The 21448-nt window shown below is 39.2% G+C and overlaps 1 protein-coding gene across 18 annotated transcripts in view; it reads right to left on the reverse strand.

The window, feature by feature from the left end:
* Positions 1-21448, reverse strand: part of TTC3 (tetratricopeptide repeat domain 3) — a 136379-nt gene that overhangs the window by 77656 nt on the left and 37275 nt on the right. For all 18 annotated transcript variants that reach the window (XR_014245343.1, XM_082394565.1, XM_082394555.1 and 15 more), the window contains 6 exons: positions 15505-15667; positions 14508-14553; positions 13561-13681; positions 12951-13014; positions 10404-10464; positions 7267-7351 (listed from right to left, as the gene is read on the reverse strand). Coding sequence is in view for 17 of the 18 variants with exons in the window: in XM_082394565.1 (XP_082250691.1) it covers positions 7267-7351; positions 10404-10464; positions 12951-13014; positions 13561-13681; positions 14508-14553; positions 15505-15667 (540 nt within the window). In the remaining variant the exon portion in view is untranslated. The remainder of the gene's footprint in view (positions 1-7266; positions 7352-10403; positions 10465-12950; positions 13015-13560; positions 13682-14507; positions 14554-15504; positions 15668-21448) is intronic.

The raw sequence follows: 21448 nt of genomic DNA on the forward strand, positions 1-21448 counted from the left end.
ATTTTGGAGATTAATCCTTTGTCCGTTGATTCATTTGCAAATGTTTTCTCCCATTCTGAGGGTTGTCTTTTCGTCTTGTTTGTACTTTGCTTTGATGTGCAAAAACTTTTAAGTTTCATTAAGTCCCATTTGTTTATTTTTGTTTATCTTTCCATTACTCTACGAGGTGGATCAAAAAAGATCTTGCTGTGATTTAAGTCAAAGAGTGTTCTTCCTATGTTTTCCTCTAAGAGTTTTATAGTGTCCAGTCTTACATTTAGGTCTCTAATCCATTTTGAGTTTATTTTTGTGTATGGTGTTAGGGAGTCTTCTAATTTCATTCTTTTACATGTAGCTGTCCAGTTTTCCCAGCACCACTTACTGAAGAGACTGTCTTTTCTGCATTGTATATCCTTCCCTCCTTTGTCATAGATTAGTTGCCCATAGGTGCATGGGTTTATCTCTGGGCTTTCTATCCTGTTCCATTGATCTATATTTCTGTTTTTGTGCCAGTACCATATTGTCTTGATTACTGTAGCTTTGTAGTATAGTCTGAAGTCAGGGAGTCTGATTCCTCCAGCTCTGTTTTTTTCCCTCAAGACTGCTGTGGCTATTCGGAGTCTTTTGTGTCTCCATACAAATTTTAAGATTTTTTTGTTCTAGTTCTGTAAAAAATGCCATTGGTAATTTGATAGGGATTGCACTGAATCTGCAGATTGCTTTAGGTAGTATAGTCATTTTCACAATATTGATTCTTCCAATCCAAGAACATGGTGTATCTCTCCATCTGTTGGTATCATCTTTAATTTCTTTCATCAGTGTCTTATAGTTTTCTGCATACAGGTCTTTTGTCTCTCTAGGTAGGTTTATTCCTAGGTATTTTATTATTTTTGTTGCAATGGTAAATGGGAGTGTTTCCTTAATTTCTCTTTCAGATTTTTCATCATTAGTGTATAGGAATGCAAGAGATTTCTGTGCATTAATTTTGTATCCTGCAACCTTACCAAATTCATTGATTAGCTCTATCAGTTTTCTGGTGGCATCTTTAGGATTCTCTATGTATAGTATCATGCCATCTGCAAACAGTGACAGTTTTACTTCTTCCTTTCCAATTTGTATTCCTTTTATTTCTTTTTCTTCTCTGATTGCCATGGCTAGAACTTCCAAAACTATGTTGAATAATAGTGGTGAGAGAGGACATCCTTGTCTTGTTCCTGATCTTAGAGGAAATGCTTTCAGTTTTTCTCCATTGAGAATGGTGTTTGCTGTGGGTTTGTCATATATGGCCTTTATTATGTTGAGGTAGGTTCCCTCTACGCCCACTTTCTGGAGAGTTTTTATCAGAAATGGGTGTTGAATTGTGTCAAAAGCTTTCTCTGCATCTATTGAGATGATCATATGGTTTTTCTTCTTCAGTTTGTTAATATGGTGTATCACATTGATTGATTTGCGTATATTGAAGAATCCTTGCATCCCTGGGATAAATCCCACTTGATCGTGGTGTATGATCCTTTTAATGTGTTGTTGGATTCTGTTTGCTAGTATTTTGTTGAGGATTTTTGCATCTATATTCATCAGTGTTATTGGTCTGTAATTTTCTTTTTTGGTAGTATCTTTGTCTGGTTTTCATATCAGGGTGATGGTGGCCTCATAGAATGAGTTTGGGAGTGTTCCTTCCTTTGCAATTTTTTGGAAGAGTTTGAGAAAGATGGGTGTTAACTCTTCTCTAAATGTTTGATAGAATTCACCTGTGAAGCCATCTGGTCCTGGACTTTTGTTTGTTGGAAGATTTTAATCACAGTTTCAATTTAATTACTTGTGATTGGTCTGTCCATATTTTCTATTTCTTCCTGGTTCAGTGTTGGAAGGTGATACCTTTCTAAGAATTGGCCCATTTCTTCCAGGTTGACCGTTTTATTGGCATGGATTTGCTTGTAGTAGTCTCTTAGGATGCTTTGTATTTCTGCGGTGTCTGTTGTAACTTCTCCTTTTTCATTTCTAATTTTAATGATTTGAGTCCTCTCCCTCTTTTTCTTGATGAGTCTGGATAATGGTTTATCAATTTTGTTTATCTTCTCAAAGAACCAGCTTTTAGTATTATTGATCTTTGCTATTGTTTTCTTTGTTTCTATTTCATTTATTTCTGCTCTGATCTTTCTTTCCTTCTACTAACTTTGGGTTTTGTTTGTTCTTCTTTCTCTAGTTCTTTTAGGTGTAAGGTTAGATTGTTTATTTCAGATGTTTGTTGTTTCTTGAGGTAGGATTGTATTGCTATAAACTTCCCTCTTAGAACTGTTTTTGCTGCATCCCATAGGTTTTGGATCATCGTGTTTTCATTGTCATTTGTCTCTAGGTATTTTTCGATTTCCTCTTTGATTTCTTCAGTGATCTCTTGGTTGTTTAGTAATGTAGTGTTTAGCCTCCATGTGTTTGTGTTTTTTACGTTTTTTTCCCTGTAACTGATTTCTAATCTGAGTGTTGTGGTCAGAAAAGATGCTTGATATGATTTCAGTTTTCTTAAATTTAATGAGGCTTGATTTGTGACTCAAGATGTGATCTATCCTGGAGAATGTTCCGTGCGCACTTGAGAAGAAAGTGTAATCTGCTGTTTTTGGATGGAATGTGCTATAAATATCAATTAAGTCTCTCTGGTCTACTGTGTCATTTAAAGCTTGTGTTTCCTTATTAATTTTCTGTTTGGATGATCTGTCCATTGGTGTAAGTGAGGTGTTAAAGTCCCCCACTGTTATTGTGTTACTGTCAATTTCCTCTTTTATAGCTGTTAGCAGTTGCCTTATGTATTGAGGTGCTCCTATGTTGGGTACATATATATTTATAATTGTTATATCTTCTTCTTGGATTGATCCCTTGATCATTATGTAGTGTCCTTCCTTATCTCTTGTAACATTCTTTATTTTAAAGTCTATTTTATCTGATATGACTATTGCTACTCCAGCTTTCTTTTGATTTCCATATGGATGGAATATCTTTTTCCATCCCCTCACTTTCAGTCTGTATGTGTCCCTAGGTCTGAAGTGGGTCTCCTGTAGACAGCATATATATGGGTCTTGTTTTTGTAATCATTCAGCAAGCCTGTGTCTTTTGGTTGGAGCATTTAATCCATTCACGTTTAAGGTAATTCTCGATATGTATGTTCCTATTACCGTTTTCTTAATTGTTTTGGGTTTGTTTTTGAAGGTCCTTTTCTTCTCTTGTGTTTCCTACTTAGAGAAGTTCCTTTAGCATTTGTTGTAGAGCTGGTTTGGTGGTGAATTCTCTCAGCTTTTGCTTGTCTGTAAAGCTTTTGATTTCTCCATCAAATCTGAATGAGATGCTTGCTGGGTAGAGTAATCTTGGTTGTAGATTCTTCCCTTTCATCACTTTAAGTATATCATGCCACTCCCTTCTGGCTTGTAGAGTTTCTGCTGAGAAATCAGCTGTTAACCTTATGGGCGTTCCCTTGTATGTTATTTGTCATTTTCCCCTTGCTGCTTTCAGTAATTTTTCCTTGCCTTTAATTTTTGCCACTCTGATTACTATGTGTCTCGGCGTGTTTCTCCTTGGGTTTATCCTGTATGGGACTCTCTGCACTTCCTGGACGTGGGTGGCTATTTCCTTTCCCACGTTAGGGAAGTTTTCAACTATAATCTCTTCAAATATTTTCTCTGCTCCTTTCTCTCTCTCTTCTCCTTCTGGGACCCCTATAATGTGAATGTTGTCGCGTTTAATGTTGTCCCAGAGGTCTCTTAGGCTGTCTTCATTTCTTTTCATTCTTTTTTCTTTATTCTGTTCCACAGCAGTGAATTACACCATTCTGTCTTCCAGGTCACTTATCTGTTCTTCTGCCTCAGTTATTCTGCTATTGATTCCTTCTAGTGTAGTTTTCATTTCAGTTATTGTATTGTTTATCTCTGTTTGTTTGTTCTTTAATTCTTCTTCTAAGTCTTTGTTAATCATTTCTTGCATCTTCTCGATCTTTGCCTCCATTCTTTTTCCGAGGTCCTGGATCATCTTCACTATCATTTTTCTGAATTCTTTTTCTGGAAGGTTGCTTGTCTCCACTTCATTTAGTTGTTTTTCTGGGGTTTTATCTTGTTCCTTCATCTGGCACATAGCCCTCTGCCTTTTCATCTTGTCTTTCTGTGAATGTGGTTTTTGTTCCACAGGCCCAGGATTGTAGTTCTTGCTTCTGCTGTCTGCCCTCTCTTGGATGAGGCTATCTAAGTGGCTTGTGCAAGTTTCCTGATGGGAGGGACTGGTGGTGGGTAGAGCTGGGTGTTGCTCTGGTGGGCAGAGCTCAGTAAAACTTTAATCTGCTTGTCTGCTGATGGGTGGGGCTGGGTTCCCTCCCTGTTGGTTGTTTGGCCTGAGGTGACCCAACAATGGAGCCTACCCGGGCTCTTTGGTGGGGCTAATGGAGGACTCTGGGAGGGCTCACGCCAAGGAGTACTTCCCAGAACTTCTGCTGCCAGTGTCCTTGTCCCCACGGTGAGCCACAGCCACCCCCTGCCTCTGCAGAAGACCCTCCAACACCAGCAGGTAGGTCTGGTTCAGTCTCCTATGGGGTCACTGCTCCTTCCCCTGGGTCCCGATGTGCACACTACTTTGTGTGTGCCCTCCAAGAGTGGATCTCTGTTTCCCCCAGTCCTGTCAAAGTCCTGTAATCAAATCCCGCTAGCCTTCAAAGTCTGATTCTCTAGGAATTCCTCCTCCCGTTACCAGACCCCCAGGTTGGGAAGCCTGACGTGGGGCTCAGAACCTTCACTCCAGTGGGTGGACTTCTGTGGTATAAGTGTTCTCCAGTCTGTGAGTCACCCACCCAGCAGTTATGGGATTTGATTTTATTGTGATTGCACCCTTCCTACCGTCTCACTGTGGCTTCTCCTTTGTCTTTGGATGTGGGGTATCTTTTTTGGTGAGTTCCAGTGTCTTCCTGTCGATGACTGTTCATCAGTTAGTTGCGGTTCTGGTGTTCTCGCAAGAGGGAGTGACAGCACGTCCTTCTACTCCACTATCTTGAACCAATCTCCTTCACTATTTTCTACTTTGTTATTTCCTTCTACTTTCTTTGGGTTTTTTTCCTTGCTCTTGGAATAAATGTATCACTAATCTAAAAGTCTTTATTCCTTTAATACATAATTTAGCTTGATAAATTTCCTTCAAAGTAATATCAAAGTTGTATCCCTTGCATTTTTTTATTGAGAGGGAAGTACAGAGATTCCATATACCCCTTTGCCCCTTACATGAATAGCTTCCCCCATCGTCAAAATCACTCCTCAGAATGGTATATTGGGTTGGCAAAAAAGTTCCTTCAGTTTTTAAGTAAAAATAAAAGGCATTTTTCATTTTCACCACGAACTTTATTGAACAACATATTCACCGTTTTGTTCCACTACCTTCTGCCATTTTTCAGGCAACTTCATAATTCCATCTTCCCAAAACTTTTTATCTTTTTGAGCAAAGAACTATTCCAGGTGCCTTTTACAGTCTTGCAGGGAATTGAAATTTTTTCCATTAAGAGAATTTTGTAAAGACCAAAGTAAATGGAAATCCAAAAGTGCAATGTCTGGTGAATATGGCAGATGAATCAAAACTTCCCAGCCAAGCTCTAACAGTTTTTGCCTGGTCATCAAAGAAACACGCGGTCTTGCGTTATCTTGATGGAAGATTATGCATTTTCTGTTGACTAATTCTGGACACTTTTTATCGAGTGCTGCTTTCCGTTGGTCTAACTGGGAGCAGTACTTGTTGGAATTAATCGTTTGGTTTTCCAGAAGGAGCTCATAATAGAGGACTATGTTCCAATTCCACCATATGCACAACATCACCTTCTTTGGAGGAAGACCAGCCTTTGGTGTGGTTGGTGGTGGCTCATTTCACTTGCCCCATGATCTCTTCTGTTCCACATTACTGTACAGCATCCACTTTTCATTGCCAATCACAATTTGTTTTAAAAACAGAATGTTTTCATTACGTTTTAGTAGAAAATCAAATGTGGAAATATGGTCAAGAAGGTGTTTTTTGCTTAACTTATGTGGAACCCAAACATCAAAGAGATGAAAATAACCAAGCCAGTGCAAATGATTTTCAACGCTTGATCTGGATATTTTCAGTATGTCGGCTATCTCCCATGTGGTATAACGTTGACTGTTCTCAATTAATGTCTCAATTTGATCGCTATCAACTTCAACTGGTCTACCCGACCATGGAGCATCGTCCAACAAGAAACCTCCAGCACAAAACTTCACAAACCACTTTTGACGTGTTCAATCAGTCACAGCACCTTCGCCATACACTGCACAAATCTTTTTTGCGTTTCAGTTGCGCTTTTACCTTTCTTGAAATAATAAAGCGTAACATGCTGAAAATGTTGTTTTCTTCCACCTTCAATGTTAAAATGGTTACACAAAAATTCACCAATTTTGAAAAGTTTTTTTTTAAATGCACACTGATATGACAGCTGTCACATACAATCAAAACTGTTTTGAATGAAGTTAAAGACAACTAAGTGCTACTAGAGCTATCTTACGTAAAAAACCAAATAAGGGACTTCCCTGGTGGTGCAGTGGTTAAGAAGCCGCCTGCCAATGCAGGGGACACGGGTTCAAGCCCTGGTCCGGGAAGATCCCACATGCCGCGGAACTAAGCCCATGTGCCACAACTACGGAGCCTGCGCTCTAGAGGCCGTGAGCCACAACTACTGAGCCCACGTGCCACAACTACTGAAGCCTGTGCACCTAGAGCCCGTGCTCCGCAGCAAGAGAAGCCACCGCAATGAGAAGCCCACGCACCACAACGAAGAGTAGCCCCTGCTCATTGCAACTACAGAAAGCCCACGCACAGCAACAAAGACCCAATGCAGCCAAAAATAAATAAATAAATAAATTAAAAAAAAAAAAAAGTTTGCTCTTTAATGGTTCTATAGTAGGTGTAATAAAACCACAGGTGCTTAAACCTTTTAAAATCATTTAAACCTTCTTAAAATATTTAACTTAAAAGTTAACACTTTGGGAAGACTTGCTTCTTCCTTTTAAATCTATGGGAAACAAACAATTTTGTATTCAGTATTCAGTAAACATTAGTTAAATCTCTGGTTCACACACTTACCAAGTTAAAACATAAATTAGTGACGATTTGGTTTCTTAGCAATCATCTATTAAATTATATGTTCATAACTAAAATTATTAAAAAATAAACTTTAGAGATGTACACGATTAGACTTAATTCATGTGAAAAATGTTATGTTCAAAGAGTTTGCTTTTCCATTAGAAAAGCCTTTGCCTTTACCTGGTGTGCAGCTCTGGAGGATTTAGAAAACTGTTTCTCCAAGATGTTTTTCAAATCTACTGGTAAACTCCCTTGTGAACCAGAACTAAAAGAGAAAAGCACTGTTTTGAATTATTTTAAAATAAAACAACCCTGCTTCTTATATAAAGAAAAAAATACTTACTGAAGGTCATTTTAAACACTTAGTAAATGGAGAGTCACAAGTTCCTAAATAGAAATATTACCAAGATGCCAATTCTCTCCAAATTAATTTCTAAATCCAATAAAAATCCCTATAAATTTACTGGGGAAAGGGGACCAGATGAACTGATTATTCAGATGTTATAAAAGAACAGCTTTAAAAAAAAAAAAAGAAAGAAAGAAATTGGGGGATTTACACTGATTACCTAAAGTTATTACAAATCTAAAGTCATCAATAACAACAAAGTCATGAAACAAGAAATGTGCCCCAAAACACTGCAAAGATGATCCACCTCATATGAAAATCCGTTAATAAGATATAACCTTTTCAGAAAGTCTGACCCCCAATGCTGGCGAGGGTAAGGAAGATTCAGGTACTCCAGGTGGTGTTTTCTGACACCACATGTGTGGGTTTCTGACACCACATACCTGTCATGTTTCCACACCGATTCTCCAATACCAACTGAGTGTCCAACAATTCAATTCTGACACCAACTCTGGAGTTAAGAACTCAGGCCCCACAGGTTAAAGGCTCAGTCCCACAAGACTGCCCTCACTTCAGCCACAATGGGGTACCCAGGCTACCCATACTTCTGCCCTGCCAACTACAAATTCAGGGGTTCCCGTGACTACCCTTTGGGTTCAACTACTCCCCAGGACAACTCACAGAACTCAGGAAAGCGCTCTACTTACCATTACCAGTTTATTGTCAAGGATGTAAGTCAGGACCAGCTCAGTGGAAAAGATGCAAGGGAAGGTGTAGGGGAAGGGGGTGCCTCAGAGCTTTCACACAGTCCCAGAGTGCACCAGCGCCCCAGCATCTCGATGTATTCACCAACCAGAAGCTCCCTGAGCCCTATGTTTAGAGGTTCTTACTGACGTTTCATTACACAGGCATCAATGATTTAATTACTGGACATTGGTGACTAAACTCAATTTCTTGCTCCCTTCTTCTCCCCAAAGATCGGGGGTGGGGCTGAAAAGTTCCAACCAATCACACACTTTATCTTTCTGGTGACCAGTCTCAATCCTGAAGGTTAGGGACCCAGCCTTGGATCACTTTATTAGTATAAACTCAAGTAGAGAGGAAGGGGCTCATTATAAATAACGAAAGACTCTCATCACTCAGGAAATTCCAAGGGTCCTAGGAGCCCTGTGCCAGGAACTGGGGACATAGACCGAATATATAAATATTTTTATTATACCACACCCTCTCATAGCTTAGTAGGAGTGTGAACACTGCTTATTTTTTGAGAGGAGAATTTGGCAGTATCTATCAAAGTTAAAATTACACATCCCCTTTGACAGCAGTTCCACTCTAGAAATTTCTCCTTCACACACATCTATACTAGGAAATATCCTGCAGTCATGAAAATGACAGATGTAGATCTCCATGGTCTGATACGGAAAGGGAGTCAAGGCATTTTGAAAGAGATAAAAGCAAGCTGTAGGCCAGAAGAGTTCCAACAACAATGAAAACTATAGTGTTAACAATAATGATCGTTAAAGTGTATTGAGCATTTACCATGTTCCAGGGCTCTAAGTATTTTATGTGGTTGTCCCATTTAATTGTTAAATAACCTCATGAAGTAGACATAATCAAGAAGAGCATTCAGTTTGAAAACAGAAACAAAATATCAGGAAAATAAATTTATCTTTAACACAACAGGTTAAAGTTATAAAACTGTGCATTCAAAGAATGAGCATGTATTGGGTTTTGGTTTCCTTTTGAGGGAAGGGGGGCAAGGAGGAAGACGCAGGACTTTTCTAACAAATAACAGAACAACAAAAGGCACTATGGCCTTGCTTTGTATTTAACTTTTGAGGCACCATCAAAAAACGGTCACTTTTTAAAAATAGGGCTTTACTAATTTCTCTTAGTGCTTTGATATTCAAATCGTTCTCCTTTAAGCACCTATCAAGTAATCAGCCTTAAGAAATGAAGAGAAAACTGAAAACTAGTGGAACTGTGGCAAAAATGGCTTTGCAGTTTCTCCAGCACCACTTTCATTGATTTCATGAATTTCTGTATCTGTTGTAAGATTTACAATTTCACTTTGCAATCAATTTATATCTTTGTAGCTAACGGGAGATTAACTCTAAAGACTGGTGGCAAGAGTTCCTACTGCTAATTTGGGGGGGATGTTTGGTAGAATGAATTTTCTAAGTGGTCAGTTCATTAGTAAATCCTCGCCTATGAATATACAGATAGCCACGCCTGTGTATGCAAAGTTAAGTTCCCAGATGGCCAAGAAATTGCTAACAGCAAGTTTCTAAAGCAAGGTACTAGAGAAGGGAGTCAGAGAGAGGGGAAATAAAGCAAACAGGGAAGGAGACTAAGTTTTCACTTTATACTTATCTGAATCTTTTTTCCTCTTATGAGCCTGTATTTTGGAATTTTAAAAAATTAGGGCTTCCCTGGTGGCGCAGTGGTTGAGAATCTGCCTGTCAATGCAGGGGACACGGGTTCGAGCCCTGGTCTGGGAAGATCCCACATGCCGCGGAGCAACTAGGCCCGTGAGCCACAACTACTGAGCCTGCGCATCTGGAGCCTGTGCTCTGCAACAAGAGAGGCCTCGACAGTGAGAGGCCTGCACACCGCGATGAAGAGTGGCCCCCACTCGCCGCGACTAGAGAAAGCCCTCGCACAGAAACGAAGACCCAACACAGCCAAAAATAATAAATAAATAAATAAAAAATTAATACTGATATATCTCGTATTATATGACTTTCAGAAATCAGTATTAACACAGGATTAATACTCCTTTAGCCAAAAATGACCCTCTCCTAATAAAGACATGCCGTGCTATTTGAAAGGGATTTTTATTACTTATCATAGTACACATATGTAAAGGTAGCTACTACTAGAAAGAGATTTATTTTTCCTTTTTTCTTGGGAGGAGGGCATTACAGAAACAAAACAAAACAAAACAAAACCCTTACATTAAAAAACATACCTGAACTTCTCCAATTCATTGTTTCGGGATTTTTGTTTTCCTTTATATTTTGGAGGCTGACCTGCGAATACAAAAGTATTTGTTCCTGAAATCTGTACATAAAAATCTACAAGCTTGAAAGTAAAACATTTTTTAAAAATGTAAATTGGAATAAGAAAGCAAAGGAGGCAACACTGTATGTGAGTCTAACTATAAACAGGTAAGCCAAAAAAAAGAAGCTACTGATGATGTTTCTCTATGTATGCTATAAAATTATTATAAAGATAAATTATAATGATGATTATCATTTAGTCCTATAGTAGATATAGAAGAGATACAGGCTGTAGTTCCTGTTCTCAGGTAGTTTACAATCAGATGGGAAGAAAAGACAGTCACTTCACCAATTAAATAACAATCCCCATTAAGAAGAAAAGAAGATGCATTGTTACTGAAATATTTATTCCATAGTAACTGCTCTTGTAACTCCTAGAAGGGAAAAATCACTTAAGCTGAAGTGGCTGGGAAACGCCTTAGTGGGGATGCAGCATTTGTATTTAGTTTTAAGGAACAAGTAGGATTTGCAAAGAATGGGCCAAATGAAGTTTTATTTTAAGAAACACTAAGTAAACCTGTGTGACTGGGCGAGTTAAGTAAGGATAGGTTGAAAGCGGCTGCAAGCCAGGCAGGTTGGTATGAGTGTTTACAGGCCCAGGGCTTCTGACTCCCCAGCTCTGCGAGCTCAGCCTTCATCCCACTGAAAGGAGGAGAGAGCCAGTGTACGCTTTGGGGCAGGGGAGTCACATGTGCAAAGTTGTGTAGAAGAGAGCACAGCAGTAGGGACCGGGTGTCTCTGAGGGAAGCTTTGGGAGAGATGGCAGAGGCAAGTCAGAGCCTATGTATTAGGGAGGGGATGAGAGCCTGAGCTCTGATGATCTCAGAAAACAAAAGAGGCTTCTAGAAAGAAAGAAGAGTTCTAGTTTGATTTCTACTGTGTGACCTAGGGCAAAACTATTTAACCTAACCCTGGGACCTCAATTTTTTTGACTGAATATAGATGCAGAAGTATGGATGGTATTTAAATTATTTAAATGTGCTATCTGATAATAATGGTCTAAGAAATACCAATCAATTAAAAGCTGTTTTCAAAAAAACGGTGTTATTCTCAAAGGTTTTTCACGTGCTATAAAGTCACATCAGGTAAGACAAACACCTGCGTTTCCCCCTCTCTGTCACTGTGCTGAAGTGCTAACCAGCAGTTAAGTGGAGCAGCACTGGAGCCTAAGAGAAGATAGAGCTGCAGGAAGTAAAAGACAGAAGTGGCTGCCAGAAGTAAAAACACTGAAAAAAATAAACAAATGAACCAAAAAACAAGTGGAAGGAAAAGAGAGCAACAGGATCACTAACTAGAAGGTCAACAATCTCACCACAGTAACTCTGAAAGGAGCACATGAAAGCTTGAGATAAGTAACCTGTGTGTAACAACAACTTTGAGTTGCTGAATTCTCTCAAACTCTGTTTTAAAAGGCAGAGAAGAATAACCCACTTAGAACGATTTCTCTCAAAAGCTGGGAGTGGGCTTCCCTGGTGGTGCAGTGGTTGAGAGTCTGCCTGCTAATGCAGGGGGCACGGGTTCGAGCCCTGGTCCGGGAAGATCCCACATGCCGCGGAGCAGCTGGGCCCGTGAGCCACAGCTACTGAGCCTGCGCGTCTGGAGCCTGTGCTCCGCGACAAGAGAGGCCACAATAGTGAGAGGCCCGCGCACCGCGATGAAGAGTAGCCCCCGCTTGCCACAACTGGAGAAAGCCCTCGCACAGAAACAAAGACCCAACACAGCCAAGAATAAATTAATTAATTAATTAATTTAAAAAAAAAAAAAAAGCTGGGAGTATAAACGGAGACTGAGAAATAAACGAGGCATGAGTATCCACTTCTCTGGAACCCTTCATTTCTCAAAGATGCCAAGTAGACAAGGTCTGGCTGTGTGTCTGCGTATTTTCTAGATGCATAAATAAACATATGCACTAAGCACATACAATTTAAATAAACTAGTATTAGGCTAAAGCATCCATTCTCAACAGGGGTGACATCACCCCCAAGAAAGTCGTAACTGGTTATTGGAAGATGAAACAAATCCATTTTTATATATAAAGCACACATGTACATACAGTACATAGACAGATAAACAGTATCCGTGATATTAAAGTTTCACGAGGGGAGGGTAATTAGGGGAAAAAAGTGTCTAAAAAGGCTCTGGGAGCAGGGGGTAGATAATGAAATAAAAGTTGAGAAACACTGGCCTAGTGGAAATTAGGTAGCAGACCAAGAAGAGCGCCATTTTTCTTCTCCATTCCTTTATTTGGTTTTCCAAAATTAAATTTATTAAACAATATGAAAAGACTGAGCGTTGATTTCAAATAAACATTCAATGTTTTCTCAACACAGAAGCATTGTAAAGTAAAAGGAGAACAATAGCAAATATAAGTGAGGCTTGTGAGAATTTTAGGGCATGGAAGTTGAGGCAACACTACGCTAATTCAGCAACAATTTACATATGGGAAAAAGACTCACTTGATGGTGGTAGAAATTCAGGATGACAGTCACAATCATCTACCTTCAAAGCTTCATCTGCCACCTACCATGAAAATAAAATTAGTGACACTTTCAAAAAAATAGAGCCATGAACAATTCAATAGCTAAATAATAAAACTGAGTAGCAAAGAATTTATCCCAGTGCCTAGAATACTCAGCTTTACCAAATGAATAAACAAACTGATAACTACTGAACAATTAATACTATCACATCTTTCCTTATTCTCTTCTCCCTAACTGAATACAGCTTCTTTGAGACTTTCATTATTAACAACAGAAGGACTTTACAGCAGGTTGGGAAAGTTCCCTTCCATGCGTACTACATATCTAACCCGAAAACACCAATTCCCTTTTTTCCCCTCAAACCCTGGAAAGAAATATAAACGTGAACTTGGTGATACCTGCTGAGCTCTGAGTGCACTACAGTTCAGGAAAACTCAGACACAGGTCATCTGGGACACTGATCACAGAGCCAGGCTATAGGCTTAGAGGTGCGTACTGGTTTCCATTATCACAAAAATATTATTGTAAAAATATAAGACTACCTATACTTGAAATAATTCTAATTTTAGTTTTTAACTGAGCTTACCTTTGGATTCTGATTACCACCGTTTGCCATTTCGTGGTTAGTTTTTCTGGAATTTTTTTCAGTCTCCACAAAGTTAAGTGAAGTACTAAATGCAGGTGCTGATAAACTAGGTATGTAGGCCCTGAGTGGTAATAAAAGAAATAATCATTTTTAAAAAATTATTTTTAAAAACTTATCCTTCAAACAAAGAGGTTTCAGCAAGTAAAGCCTTTTTACCTTGAAAGCAAGGTAATACTGTTTCAAAAAGAATCTCTACTTGTGAGATTGGGTTTCATACATAAACATTACTTTAAATTTGGTATTAAAAACTCCAAATAGATTAAGAACAGTTCAAGAAATGTATTCTGGTTTCTAATTTTAAAATAAGTTAAGTCTCCCTGTTATAAATTTAACAGCTTCAATATCTTAGGCATTTAAGCATGTGGGAAAAGCTTAATCTATTTTAAGTGCCAAGTGAAAAACGTAGAATCCTGGCTGCTATTTGTTTTCTTATGAGCACACTCAAGTCTATCTGCTGCTTATTTCTAACAGAAGTGTCTTAGCCTTTGGAAAGACATCAAGAGGCTGGAAGCAGATGTTTCCAGGACAGAGGTGAGGGGTAAAAGGCACAGACTGAGCCCCGCTCTCTGCTGCCAGGAACCTCGTGGCTAAACTGGTGCCATTCAAGCACAGTAACATCCAATTAACATTTCACGCCTCTTCTCCCATAGGCTTAGGCTATGGCTCTCCGATATATACATATGCAAAGAATTCAGCCAAACAGTAAGCAAAACAAATCAGGCAAATCACAGGTCGCCTGATCTTACAAACACTTTAAAAACCTCTTCTCATCCTTCCATCTCCAACTTTGTTGTGGTTGCTATTATCTACTAAAGCATCAAACAGCAATTCTTAAACTCAGAGCAAAACCATTCCAAGTAACAGCTACTGATCTGATATTAACTCACCTGCTTTCATAGAAGGCTTTAATTGGATTCCTAGTTGGTGTTCGACCTACAAAAATGAATCACACACACACATAGTAATCAGTGGATTGGCAACACATATTTTAAAAGATTTTCACATTTCTTTTAAGCTGACAGTAAGAATATCAAATTTAGGGAACTGAAAAATAAACCTAAACAATTTTACACTTCTAGATGTTTTTAGTTTTAGAATGATGTCAACAAAATGTTACACAAACCTTATCTGACATCTCATTTTATGTGATCATTGACTAGATGCAGCAATATATAAATCTCCATCAGAGACAGTACCTGTCTTCAAGGAGCTCACAATCTTATAATCATGTTCTGTTGGATGACAACATCTGCTAGTGAAATAGGACTGCTCAACTCAGCTTCATAAGACACTAACTGCCCAAAGAAGAAATAACAGGAAAGATCTATATGCTGAAAGCACAGAATGAAAGCATTCAGGTACTGCGAACGCAAAACGACTTAGGAGAGAAAACAAGGGTAAAATGAAAATCTGGAATTCCTAGCCTGCACACTAATTTATGATGTACCTATGTATATACATACATTCAGCATGCTACAGAATTAGCCACAAACTTGGTGCAAAAACATCAAACAACTCTATTGAAGGGCCTTTTCTTTAGGAAATAAGTATAATAATGGAGAAAAAAATCTTAAACTTTGTTTCAAAAGGCTTTACTTCATTCAAAATTTCAAGAAAGTGTATTTTTCTACGGAAGAATAAATAATAATTTGTTGCTGTTTCAAATAAAAAGTACAAATCATTTATTATTACCTTTTGGAATACAATACTAACAAAATTCTACATGAATAGAAATGAAAAACTTAACTGAGTTAACCGAAATAACATAAAGGAAGTACAAATCATCTGAGAATTGATTTATGGTCCTCCATTAATCCAAGAAACCCACCTTCAAAAGTTTTAAAGGGAATTCGACTGTAACCAAAAGAATCTTAGGTGAAATACCTTGCAGGTCTTCTATTTGTTTTTGTAACTTTACATGCTGCTGAATTAGATCCTTGATTCCCTCAGGGTCATTTTTACAGAGTTTTTGAGCTTTTATGTTTGCTTGCAGGGCCCAGTCATATTCCCCCAGCATAGAAAGAGCAGCACAATAACGATAATGACCCTGTTCCAAAAAGATAAATTCAATTTTTTCTCAAAAATATGCTCAAGTTAAAGAAAATAGATAAGGAAAAAATATTTTGCTTGAAAACTGATTAGTTACTTAAAATGTTAGATTAGGATCCTATCAATAAAAAAAATAAATAAAAATGTTAATACCTCTCAGGAAATAAAGTCACCTAAATGAGTTAAATGAAAAGCTACGAATAATATTAATAATTTTTAACAACTGACTAGAGATCAGTGTTTCTGCTTAAGAGATTTTTGTACCCCCCCCAAAGAAAATAATTCAACCTTTACTATACGTAAGAAAGAAATACACTATTTTTATGTCAAATTAAGTATAAAAATGATGCATTATAAAAAACTTAATTTTTTTCAAAATACTTTTAGGCAGTAATAGTCTCTAAGTCATTACACTCCCTACACTTCTGAAGTCAAAAGAGTTTTAGAGCTGGGAGGAACAATCAGCCTGTGCAGTAGTTTTCCAACCCTGCTGAAGAGCACGGGCACAGATTAGGGGTGCATCTATTAATTCCATCTTTCTTAATCAGCTTTTAATTATTTTACCTCTAAATATAGAGTTCTTGGCTTTAAGAAAAGATCCCAAAACCACTGATTTACTCTTAATTCCAAGGATCAGGTTGTTTGTTTTACTGCTACAGAACCATAGTCCTGGCTGGTCCCATTTATGCGTTTTGGGAAATCTTCTGTATCAAGCATGAACATTTTAATCTAGAAAGCTAATATTACCAAACCTGGGGCTAACTCAGCCAACCCCTCTTGTAGCTACTCCCAAATCAAACTCCCATTTTAGGCACAGTATCTCCATTTAAAAAGTGATTTACAAGTGAGAGAGGCTAGAAAGTGGCCTAATGCCACATTTATTTAGAGACAAACCAAAGAACTTGTATCTTAGGACTCCAGGTCCAGAGCTCTTTCCTCTTTACTACACATTTTACAAAGAACATTCTGATTCTACGTGAAAATATGAAATCAGAAATAAGTGATCCTTTTAAGAAAGATGCGACTTCCACTAAAAGAAGCCAGAAACAACCAAAGGACCTCTGTTTATGCAGGTTCAGAGCGTATATAATCCTACTCTGGTGCACCAACCCAACCTGTTCCAGGGCATTTCTTAGCCAGGCTCTTTAGTCTCAGATCAAAGATCCCAATTCAGATCGCATTTGGTTAAACTCTGCTTTTCCTCCAAAGGCATAAGATAAAGAGTTCTCACAGATACGCTACAAGACCAAAATTCTATCCACTAAGCATATATCAACTTCAAAGTTTAAATAACTGCATTAAAAAAAAATTACAGCATAGGAAATTATGAGAGATTATAAACCTTACCTGCTAAATTTGTAGACAGTGCTTCATTTCTTTCTCTTTTCCACTCACCTTTCTCAACTTTTACTGGGTCCTTTTCCCTAAACTCTGTAAAACCCAGTGTAACTTCTATCAGTTGAGAAAGGAGTTTATTCAGATCTCTCTGCTGAAGTTGTGTGAATGAAGCTTAAATTAAAAGTACCTCAGAAAGTTTCTTGAACCCAATTACAAAGGAAGTTTTGCTCTTCTCTGACATTATCTCATTCTCTATCACATATACAGTTCATCTCACTAGCATCCCCTCCTCTTGTGTGCCATCATGTCCCTACTCCACACAGTAATGCCCCCACTAGTGCCCCCAGCTCAACAATGGCTGGCAGGGTAGAAGCATAGCTGTGACCCAGGAGACTGGCCAATCCAAATGCACCACTTCCCAGGTCACAGTAATTGATCCACAGGTGGGCACATGGCTCAACCAGGATCAATCTGAGGCGTTCCACAGTCATACTACATAAATACTAACAGAAGCTCTCTCTCCACTAGAATAAACAGTTATTAGGATATCACTTTTTCAAAATGAAGCCAAGAGAGCCTATGCTCTAATTACCACTTGTGGTCAAGACGGAGTAACAGGGATTGGATAAACCCTCTTGCTGAAAACAAACGAGGACAAAATACATGAAACGAAGGTTTGCAAGACACTGGATATCAGGCAACAAAAGAGAGTGATCCCTGAGAGATAAGAAACACAGAAAGCCCTATGATTGCTCCAGCTTACTTAAGGAGAGATTCTAAGCCATAGCACAGGGAGAAGGAACCCAGGGAGAGACCACAGTCTCAGTGAAGACAGAGCCAGGAGTCCAGGAAAGCCAAGGCAGCTCAAGTTCACAGGGCAGAGGACCAGAGAGGAGAGAGCTGGACAGAGAACTCCAGAGATCTTCAGAGGGTCTCCCTTGAGTCTTCAGCTGAGTATCAATGAGTACATGCATGTGGGGCAATTCCCCAAGCCAGGGAAAGAACCACTTGAAAGACTAAAAGGGAACAGTAGTCCGCACTGACACAGGGCAAGGAATAATTCCTGTTCCCACTGACCAATGCAAAAACATCATAATTCATGGAGTATTAACTAGAGTACTCAAAAGAGTTTTGCCTCAGTTGTGCAGAAAAAATTAGCCCTAGACCAAATACCACTATGATATCACCCAACAAAGCTTAAAACAACACTCCAAAGAATCTGTTTCCAAGTAACTTCAATGCATCCCAAAACAAAACTCAAAAGTATTTACAGAAATACAAAAATATTAGTACCAAACAAGGTAAAATTCACAATCTCTGGCATCCAATCAAAAACTACTAGGTATGCAAAGACGGGAAAATGTGATCTATAATGAAGAGAAAAAAAATCAATCAATTGAAAACAATCCAGAAATGACACAGATGATAGAATTAGTAGAAAAGGACATTAAAACAGTTATAAATATATTTCATATGTTCGAGAAGCTAAGGGAAAAACTGAACATATTAAGAAAAGACATGAAATATATAAGAAATACTCAAACTGAAATTCTAGAGATGACTGCTATAGCATTTAGATGAAAAATAAATTAGATGGAAATAAAGGCAGATTAGACATAGCAGAAGAAAAAAACCAGTCAACGTGAGGACAGAGCAATAGAATCTAGGTGAAATGAAACAGACAGAGCAAAAAGAGAAAAAAGATTAAAAACGATGCTAACAGGGAAGCACCACTGAGAAACCAAAAGAAAAATGTGTACAGATCTGGATCCAACCATGCCTGAAGCTGACCCCCTTGACTTTTCAATTACATGAACCAATAAATTCCCTCTTCTACTTATGAGTCAGGTTTTGTCACTCCCAAACAAAAGGATTCTAATACACTCCTCAATATTAAAAAGTTCTTGAGGACATTTGTGAGGCTATTGGTTTGTATCCTGTATAACATCAAAAGATAATGCACTTGGAAATGTCAACAATTATCTGTTGACTATACTGTTAAAATTCTCACTCTTTGGGATACAATGACTCAATAGACTCAGATTCATAAAAGAACTCATAAAAGAATGGGGACTTCCCTGGTGGTCCAGTGGTTAAGACTCTGCACTCCCAATGCAGGGGGCCCAGGTTAGATCCCTGGTCAGGGAACTAGATCCCACATGCCACAACTAAAGATCCCATGTGCCACAACTAAGACCCGATGCAGGCAAATTAATTAATTTATTTATTTATTAATTTTAAAATATTTAAAAAATAAAAAATAAATAAAAGTAAAGAATGCATCTTGCACAGTCTACTTTTGTTTTTGAAGTTTAAAATATCCTTCAATGAGCATTCCTTTCTGGTAAAATAAAATGATAAATGACCTCAATATATAGTTACCAAATTTTCTGAATACTTACTAAGAGTTGTGTTTTTCATCTACACAAATACTTTTGCAACCATCAAAAAAATCCCTATTTAAAAAAATGAGTGAACCCGCATAAATATAGTCAACTGATCTCTGACAAAGGACAAAGGCCATACAATGGAGCAAAGACAGTCTTTTCAACAAATGATACTGGAACTGGACATCTACATACAAAAAAACGAATCCAGGGACTTCCTTGGTGGTCCAGTGGTAAGGAATCCGCCTTCCAATGCAGGGGATGCGGATTCGATCCCTGGTTTCGGAACTAAGACCCCACATGCCGTGGGGCAACTAAGCCCGCATGCCGCAACTACTGAGCTTGCGCGCCTCAACTAGAGAGAGAAAACCCACACGCCACACTAGAGAGAAGCCCACACGCTGCAACGAAGAGCCGCATGCCACAATGAAGAGCCAACACAGCCAAAAATAAAAATTAATTAATTAATTAATTTAAAAAATGAATCCAGACCTAAAGCCCTCGACAAAAATTAACTCAAAATAGATCACAGACCTAAAACTCCTAGAAGATAGCATAGAGGAAAACCTAGATGATCTTGGGTATGGTGATGACTTTTTAGATACACCAAAGGCATGATCCATGAAAGAAATCATTGATAAGCTGGACTTAATTAAAATTAAAACTTATGCTCTGTGAAAGAAATGTCAAGAAAATGAGAAGGCAAGCCCCAGTCCAGGAGAAAATATTTGCAAAAAATACACCTGATAAAGGACTGTTATCCAAAATATACAAAGAACTCTTAAAACTCAACACTAAGAAAACAACCAATTAAAAAATGAACCAAAGACCTTAACAGACACCTCATCAAAGAAGATACACAGAACTTCCCTGGTGGCTCAGTGGATAAGAATCCACCTGCCAATGCAGGGGACATGGGTTTGATCCCTGGTCCAGGAAGATCCCACATGCCGCGCATGCCACAACTACTGAGCCTGCGTGCCAGGCTCCACAACGAGAGAAGCCACCGCAAGGAGAAGCCCATGCACCACAACGAAGTGTAGCCCCCACTCGCCGCAACTAGAGAAAGCCTGCGTGCAGCAACGAAGACCCAATGCAGCCAAAAAAAAATTTTTTTTTTTTTTTTTTTTTTTTTTTTTTTAAATTCAAGACCCATTTATTCTCTAGTTCTGCCCACATGGAGCCACCCTCCTTGAAAAGGGGTTGAATCCTTCCGTTCACTTTAACACCCTGTGCTGAAAACATGTCTTCCGAGGTTTCAACCCCGAGATCCACAGTCTTAAAGCACTGATTCTTAAACCTCATCTAGATTTCTCCCCTTGGATGGGGGGAGATGACCCAAACACAGAGAAGAACAGCTCAGGACTATGGGCTCTGCTCGCCCAGAAGAGCTTGCAGCTCCCCTGACCAGCCGGCTGGAGCCAGGATTAGGGCCCTGAGACGAGGGGCGCCTGCTGGGCTGCTGCCACCGCAGATGGGCCACGCTGCCGTTGGGCGCCTTCCTGCCCCACCGCCACCGGCCCCCAACTCCTGTCCTCTTCATTAGGCTGGCTGTCACCTTTAGTTTCCCTGGAGTCTGGGGATTCCAGACGGTCTCTGCTCACACTTCTGGATCACGCCTGCTGCCTCAGAACTGCTGATTCACACTGTCCTGAAGCCAGTCCTAGAGTGACAAGAGCCACACCTGCAGGTCTATTCCACTGACCAGACGCACAGGACCGAGCTGGGCCCACGGACCTACAGCTTTTGTTCAACCCTCCAACTTAAACATTTCAGGAAACAGCAAAATGCACTCTCCACCTTGGTCTGGACTGTGTCGGCTGGTCATTCTTGCCTAGCTTCACAGGCCAACAGCCACTGTCCTTCCTTTCTTGCTCATCACTGCACCAGCGGGTCACTCCTACCTGCTGCCGTCACACACCTGGCAACCTCGTGTTCCGGGGCCAGCCAAGAACTGAGACCCCAGCAGGCCCCTAGTTCCCAGCAGGCAAACTCCCCATTAAACTACTGCTGCCTAGCCGTGTTCTCGAGGCTTCAGAGCCGGGAAAGTGCGG

Source organism: Balaenoptera borealis (genome assembly GCF_965194805.1).
Source record: "Balaenoptera borealis genome assembly, chromosome: 5".
Lineage (NCBI taxonomy): Eukaryota > Metazoa > Chordata > Mammalia > Artiodactyla > Balaenopteridae > Balaenoptera > Balaenoptera borealis.